This window comes from Pundamilia nyererei, unplaced genomic scaffold (assembly GCF_000239375.1).
Source record: "Pundamilia nyererei isolate P.nyererei 1_Seehausen unplaced genomic scaffold, PunNye1.0 scaffold00274, whole genome shotgun sequence".
Taxonomy (NCBI): Eukaryota; Metazoa; Chordata; class Actinopteri; order Cichliformes; family Cichlidae; genus Pundamilia; species Pundamilia nyererei.
The window spans coordinates 27,639-35,406 of NW_005187675.1; the positions used below are offsets into that span (position 1 = coordinate 27,639).

Sequence of the window (7,768 nt, forward strand, 5' to 3'; positions counted from 1 at the left end):
TATTTGGAATTCCAACAAAGAAGAATATCTAGTTGCGTTCCAGCAGCAGAAAGCTAGTTTTTATAATGTAGCTGCTGGCTGTTGTTAATATTGAGGCAAGGATGATGTACCAGGAAAATGACAGAAAAATGATTATTATCCTGCCCACATGTATTAAATATTTGCCACACCTGCAGTTAATTAAGAATAAGCGAACTGTGGAACTAAATGCCCAAGAGCACACCCATAGCCTTGTCGTTATGATGCACAAAGAAAACACAAAAGTCACTAACAACAATCAGTTTATTTACTATCATAAAAGGAAGGGTGGGGCAGCAGCACAAAAACATGACCTGACATGTCCTGACTACCACTGTGGAAAACTGAAGGCCTTTTGGAAAAGAGATGAAAAACCTTAAAGAGACTAAAAGAAGCCCAACTGCCTTCAATTCAACCACTTTAGACTGAGAACACCTACATAGAAAGGTTTAGTCTCTCGCAGCATTGCCTCCAGGACAGGCCCCACCTGTTCTTTTTTTCTTTCTTTCTTTTCAAAGAAAGGGAAAAAAAGTACATGTGCTGTCATCACTCACCTGTGAGAAGCCAGTGCAAGCTTTTCTCTTCGACGGCACACAAGTAACATATCCTGTTGGGTTCAAACTGCTTGTGACCTTTCGACCAATGTGTATGGAGTTGGAGATGTGGTGTGACAGTTTGAGCAGTGGAAGCAGAACAGCAAAAAGGACAATGGGAATAATTAACTCTGCCCCATAGATGACAAAAATCAATCAATTAACCCGTTAATGAATTAATATGCTGGCTGGAGAACTCCAGATAACTTCACATAAACAAGAAAAGAAAGAAAAACGTCTGGGTTACTATTCCCTGGTTTATTGTGGGTAGCAAAGACAACTGTACCGAGTTAAAGTTCAAGGACCAGGAGACACAGGCTAAAGGAACAGTTTGTAAACAGCTGTCTGTTGACCTTGTACTTGTTGGTATTCTCTGATCGGTGACCTCTTGGTGAAAAGACCCAAGTTACTAACTCACAGAATTAAACTACTCAGTTTAATGAGACTGTGCTGCAGCCCAGTTCAGTTGAAAACAAGTAGTGGAACAGGCTCTTCCAATAAAACGCAGCTACCTGTGCAGCGTTTTCTTTTTGTTTTTGGAAAAGACAGAAAAAGTATTTTTGGTGCACAAATGCAGTATTAAGACAGAAATCAGCAGCTGGGCTAGCAGATGCTAAAGTGTGAAAGTAGACACATGTAGACCCACAGGGAGCTTTAACATGCCTCGGATGACAAAGTTGAACTCTGTAAGCGATTTATTGAAACTACAGCAAACATGTTATTTAACACTAAAACCATTACAGAAAGTTGAAGATGCACAGTATTTTCACCATATCAGGATGAGATTCAGAAAAAGAATTTAAAAAAAAAAAAAAAAAAAAGGACTCTAACAATACTGTGAAGGTTAAAATGTTGTTGTTTGCCAGAGAAATACAACACTCTGGACGTTTGCCTTTTTATTTGATACAAAAGATGGAAACAGTAACACAAACAACTTGCAATTTATTCCAAACCAGTGAAGTACTGAAGCCTGGCACCAGCGCTGCCTTTGGGAAGTTTCTTTAATTTTAGTCTGGGCCCGTATCAGAGTGCTGTCGAGTCAACTCGGTGGTTATTTGGAGGCTATTATTTTTGCTTTTTATTGTAAGGTGCTTGCGGTACTTTTTCAGACATGACATTACTAGGTAAACCACAGGAAGTTTGGGGGGATTTAAAAAAAAAAAACAAGAAAAAAAGAGTACGCTTTCTCATCATTGTTGGAAATATCCCTGTCAAAGGCCTTTTTTAATCCTGTATCCCCCTGTGACGATATCCGCTTCATTTACCCAGCTCAAATTTCTTCAATATTTGTAGGTAGACATGTAGCAAAATTCATTTTTAGGTTTTCTGTTAAACACAGTGGCAGCTACATTTTTTATTTTTTTATCATAGGTGTTAAGTTTCACTCTGAATAATTATCAAATGGGGGGGGGGGCAAACAGAAGAATGGAAGAACTGTATATCTTTTCCCACTGGATATCTCTAGTTGTCTAAAAGTGAAACCTCATCTTTCCTTCAGTAGATCTGACATTACCCACCTCAAGAGTCTTTTACAAAGATGTCTTTTTCAGAAGTCCATACAAAAATAGCAAGAACAAGATATACATATCAATGGGCTCTGTGCATAAAATACTGCTGATTTGCCTCAGGTGCACATCACGATGAGGACGTGTCTTCTTAACTGTTCGTGTAATTTCCAAGGAAGCTTTGACTGCACATAAAGAGAGGGTCCATGGAGGCCACTTTGGCAGCGATAAAAGAATGTATACAGTGGAGGACGGCTGTCAGATTAGCAAACTCCAGCTCCTGAAAAGCACACGTCAAGGACAAGAGACGCACTGATTAGTCCGTTATGTTCACAATCCAAATCACAGTATTTAAAAAAGTTAACAGGTAATTGTGGTTTATTAATTAATTTGGCAGTTGTGGCTGATGCTATCTGCACTCTCCACATCTGTCATAATACTAGGAGTTGCACAAGAGAATGATAACAGTGTATGTCAGGGTAACTAGCTTCTTCCAGCATGATTTATATGCAGCCAGGTCATATTTAGACAATGACTTTTTTTTTTCTGGTAATTCACTAGAGTGGATTGATGTGATTAAAGTTCAGTCATTCAGCTTAAATTCAAGAGGTCTAACAAATGTAAGGCAATAATGCATTTAAAAAAAATCAACAATCTGGTCCACTGTTAAAACGAAGGAATCAACTGGCAACACTGAAATACCTGAACGACAAGAGCGCTCTCACTCTTGTCAAAGTCTGCAATCAAAAGACACTTTCAGGTAAATACAGAGGTGTAAACCACTGGCTACAATCAAGACCAAGAAGGCCAGATTAGAGTTTGTCAGAAAACATCTAAAAGAACCTGCAAGGTTCTGAAAAAAAAAAAACTTTAGACGGACGAAAAGTGGCTGCAGGAAACACAGCAGTTTGTGCTCACGGGTTCTAGACTTCTGACACTGGCTTCAGAGAGTTTTCATCCAAGTATTGAGGAAAGATCCTTGAGTCCTTACAAGTCTGTCCAATTACTTAGGCTCCCATTTTCAGAGTTTCACATGTATAAAAATGGCCGTAACTCCTAAACAGTTAATGAAATATTTGAGTTAAACCACTTAAATAAAGCTAAAAGTCTGCAGTTTAATCACATCTCGACTATTTGATTTATGCACGGTGCTACAGAGGCAGAGACTAATTAGAAATCCCGCACTTCGAGTCACAACTAGTGTAAAAGAATCCAACTAGAATTAAACAAGTACATTTAATTTTATTAAATTGGGGCAAGAAATGTTTTATTACCTTCATTTCTATCTGCTTGCTTTCGGGATTCTTAAAAAGGAGCTTTACCCTGGTTTTCCCGTCGTCAGAGGAGCCTTTAAGTTGAGAGAACTTGTATCGCCACAGTATTGTCTACAAGGGAAGGATAAAAAACACAGCAGAGGGGTTTCAATAATGAGCACAACAGGCTGCATGATCAGGAAATGTCATTTTAATGTGCAGTTGAGGAAACACAGCGGACCATCTTTAAAGTTATTTTATGATGGATTTTAACCAGTGCAGAGCTGCTAAATTAAACTCAAACTGTCATTTTAATAAGAGCATACTATTCTTGAAGAAATAAAGGTCTTAATGGAAGAAATTAATTTGTGCAAAATGTTAAATTTAGCATTTTTTCCCCCTCAAATAGCTACAATTAGAGCCTAAGCAAACATCAGTAAGGAGATTTTGAACTGTCATCTCAAAACTAAGAACAGTTGAAGCAGTATGCCAACAAGAATTGTGAACTCGGTAAAATGTCACCTTTGAAGTGCTTTCAGAGCAGGTGAAGCCTGATGCAAAATCTATGGTGAAGCACAGCACATTCCCCTGGCTGCTGCACATGTAGCTTTTGGACTGGTGAGAGAGAATTGACATCCATTAACAAACTGGCTGACACATTTTGTGCATTACATTGCTGTACAAAGGTACTTAGTACCGCTCTGCATTAGCATCCACAGCCTTGCATCAAACCCAGAGAGGAATGGTAGTCTTGCATGCATTCACAGCAGAACCCTGAATACATTTGTAGTATAGATAAATAAATAACCTGCTTAGCATTCACCATACATCTGTGTAAACCCTCCATTATACTGTTTTTATGACAACACAAAGTATGCTTTACTTTCCAGCAGCTGTTTTGATTTGTTATGCTTTGAAAAGCACAGGTGTAACTAATCCAATTAGCAATGGCTGTGTTCCATTTAGCTGTGCCAGAATGATCATGTTCAAGGTTAATGTTGCATTCACTCATATTCACTACACCTAAGTGTCACATGCCAAAATGTCCACTGTAAGAAATGTGTACAAGAATGTTAGAGTATTTGATAAAAGTTCAGAGTATGGATTCAGTTTAATTTTATTTTCTCGATGTCAGCTGACAACAGCAGTCACGTCAGTACAATTTTTACTTTTATGTTCCATGAAGCAAATCTGCTCCACCACACCTCAATGTGTGCAACTGGATTGAGATCTGGTGCCTGTGATATGGGCCACATCCAAATTCTGACCCTGCCGCAACAGAAATCGAGACTCATCGGAACATTCAACATTTTTCTTCTACAGCGCCAAATCGCAACAACAGTTGCCTCATGGCACTTTATATGGTAGACCCCTATAATACAGACAGAGAAAAACCCAGCAATCATATGACGCCCTATGAGCAAGCACTTTGGCAACAGTGGGAAGGAAAAACTCCCTTTTAACAGGAAGAAACCTCCAGCAGAACCAGGCTCAGGGAAGGGCGGCTAGGATAAAGACATGCTGTGTAAGAGAGCCAGAGATTTATAACAAGCATGATTCAATGCAGAGAGGTCTATTAACACATAGTGAGTGAGAAAGGTGACTAAAGCAGAAATACACAATGCATCATGGGAATCCCCAAAAAGGCTACAACTATTGCATCATAACTAAAGATGGGCAAACACTGTGCAATTTGGTGTTTTTTCCATTCAGCAAAACTCAAACTGCACGATTGACTCGCAGGGGTTAGACGTTTGCAGGTCATGATGCAGGGTCTCACACTATACGGCCCGATGCTCTGATGCGACCTGAGTGCTCACACTGTGCATGTAACCTTCATGTTATGGACACAGAAAATCTGCCGCTCGCTCTCCCTCTGTCTTTCACTCACACAGACACACCACCACCATCAACTTTGCAAAATTGCTAATGAAAAACATTGATCAGGCAGCTGTGATTGAGTAGCAATGTCCATCCAATTATTTTCACGGTTGTTGTGGTCGTGATAATTTTGTGAGGCCACATCGAAAAGGCTCAGATGAGCTTGCCAAAGTTGTGCCTCCATCACTTGCGTCCAGATCACACGCTGCACTGCCGTGCTGCTCAGTCTCTTCACTTTCATTTCTGTGTTTGCGTGTGCGCAGAGTGAGAGGCTGCGGTGACACCCTCAAGACGGCCGACAGGATTTCAAACAGGTTTGATTTTCTTATGACCAAGATTGATGATCGGGAGCTGGTCGTGAGGTGTTAATCGCTTCTCGTTACCCCACGTATACTACACCATGCACGACGAAGGCCAAAATCGGGCCGATCACTCAAAAATCGGCTAAAAATGAGCCAAAAATTGCACAGTGTATGCCCAACGTTAGGGAGGATTCAGGGACACCTGATCCAGCCCTAACTATATGATTATAGTTATATGACTGACTAACTATACTACTTTTTCTAGTCTTCTATTGTCTAATTGTGGTGAGCCAGTGTGAATCGAAGCTTCGGTTTCCTGTTCTTAGCTAACAGCAGTGGCACCTTGTGTGGTCCTCTGCTGCTGCAGCCAATCTGCTTCAAAGTTTGAAGTGTTATTCATTCCTAGATGGTCTTCTGCATACCATGGCTGGGTTGCAGCAAGTGGTTGTTGGATATTTCCTTTTTGGGGGACTTTTTTTTCTCTTTTTGTTTGTTTGGACCATTCTCTGTAAACACAGGAATGGCTGTGTAGGGAAAAGTCCCAGAAAATGAGCTGTTTCTGAAAGGAACACACCAAGTTGCTGCCAATGGATTGGCTCATTTGTGTAACAAGCATTTGAACAGTTATGCCTAACAAACATTTAAGCTGTTGAATGTATATACTGTAAGGTGAAGAGTCTACAGCAGTAAAGTGAACTATAAGCAAGGTTTTCTTGATCCTTGAATTATGTGGGTATGTGAAAAAATACATTTAGTGTAATTTAATCGACTTTTTTCAAACTCGCAATGTTAAAACAAGCAGATGTACGCCAATGAAACATTGCTGTTATTTGGATCCTCATACAAACAGCATGTTCTAATTGTATGATGGACTCATTGTGAGTATAAAACGGTTATATATTTCATCAGTCATACATCATAGGCATTTCCCATGTGTAGAGCTCTTGTGAAAGTCTGACATGTTAGGCTGGCAATATCTGATAAGAAGAGCAAATCTGTTTTTGAAATGTATTTATTTATAAATTTTTGTCTTGAGCTGTTGGCACACCCAGCATCCTGTGCGGCGTTCTGATAATGTCAAGACACATGACACGGGAAATCTATTTTAAAAGGTATAAATTTTTAACATTCATTTTCCTGCTGGAACACAAACAAGCATGTGTTTTCCAATTCTTTTCACGCAAATCTTTTGAAAGCACTGATGTGTAAGCTTTTCAGCCTCTGCGGAGCATTATGCCTCAAAAGGCTTCTCTTGCCTCACGACTTCATTTTTCGATTGTGCGGTCCACTCAGTTGGAATGGCAAGAAGTGTATTCTGATTTTTGTATTTGTGCTATATTTTCGTTTTATGTCCACAGACAGCAGGGGCATGGTGGTTTTTAATTATACAGTGCAGTGTGCAGAGAATGTGGCAAGGGACTGTACAGTCCTTTTACTGAAAGTGTTTTGTGCTCACAGACCTCAACCGCCCTGTCTTTAGTGGTGTCGTGAATTCAGCTGTGAAAGGAATGGGGTGAAAAAATGAAGAAAAAAGGAAACCCACAGTAGCAGGCCAGCTGCTAAGTTCTTTCTGTCACCAAATGTAAGACTCTGTTGTGACACGGTGAGCAGTGACTACACTTCACTAATTGGAAAGGATTTTTCTGAGGGAATTAGCAACATGAAATATTTTTAAAGAAAATCTCCTTAAGTCTGACAGAAGTAGGAGCATGTGTGTAGAAGGGAAAGAAAACACAGGACACAGGGAACGCTCACAAGTGTGAAGATCTGCTGTGTCTGTCATAATTGATCATAAAAGGGGTCGAGGAGATGAAAAAGAAGGGTGGTAACGAAGACTGTGAAGGACGCAGATGCACTTTCTTAACCACTGAAAAGGTGCTAAATACGTACCACAAACAGCCCCAGCCTGAGGCAACGTTTAGCTCACATCTGACCACACCCTGTGTCACTGTGATGGTAAGTGTACTTAAGTGACCACACCTAACAGAGATGTCACAGTGTACTGCCCTCACACAATGTACAACACAGAGATCGAGGAGAACAGGTTGTGTTGACGCAAGCTTCTGAGAATTTGGAACACCATCAGGACAAACTGCCGTGTTTGCTGACGAGCATGAAATGTATTTGCTACTTACACTAAATCAAGATGAACTTTTCTAACATTATATGAAACTGAACACGAAGTTGTTTATTCAATGGCTGCATGCCTTCTAACA

The 7,768-nt window shown here is 40.1% G+C and overlaps 1 protein-coding gene across 3 annotated transcripts in view; it reads right to left on the reverse strand.

Annotated features, from left to right (window-relative positions):
• Nucleotides 1-1,438: 1,438 nt before the first annotated feature.
• Nucleotides 1,439-7,768, reverse strand: part of sntg2 (syntrophin, gamma 2) — a 101,227-nt gene continuing 94,897 nt past the window's right edge. Inside the window, exons 15-17 of one of the 3 annotated variants that reach the window (XM_005750431.1) lie at nt 3,892-3,984; nt 3,439-3,501; nt 1,439-2,396 (exon numbers count right to left, since the gene is read on the reverse strand). In XM_005750431.1, coding sequence (XP_005750488.1) covers nt 2,268-2,396; nt 3,439-3,501; nt 3,892-3,984 — 285 coding nt within the window. In that variant the 3' untranslated portion in view covers nt 1,439-2,267. Of the gene's footprint in view, nt 2,397-3,390; nt 3,502-3,891; nt 3,985-7,768 lie in introns of all 3 variants that reach the window. The other 2 variants (XM_005750430.1, XM_013915229.1) reach the window with 2 other exon arrangements.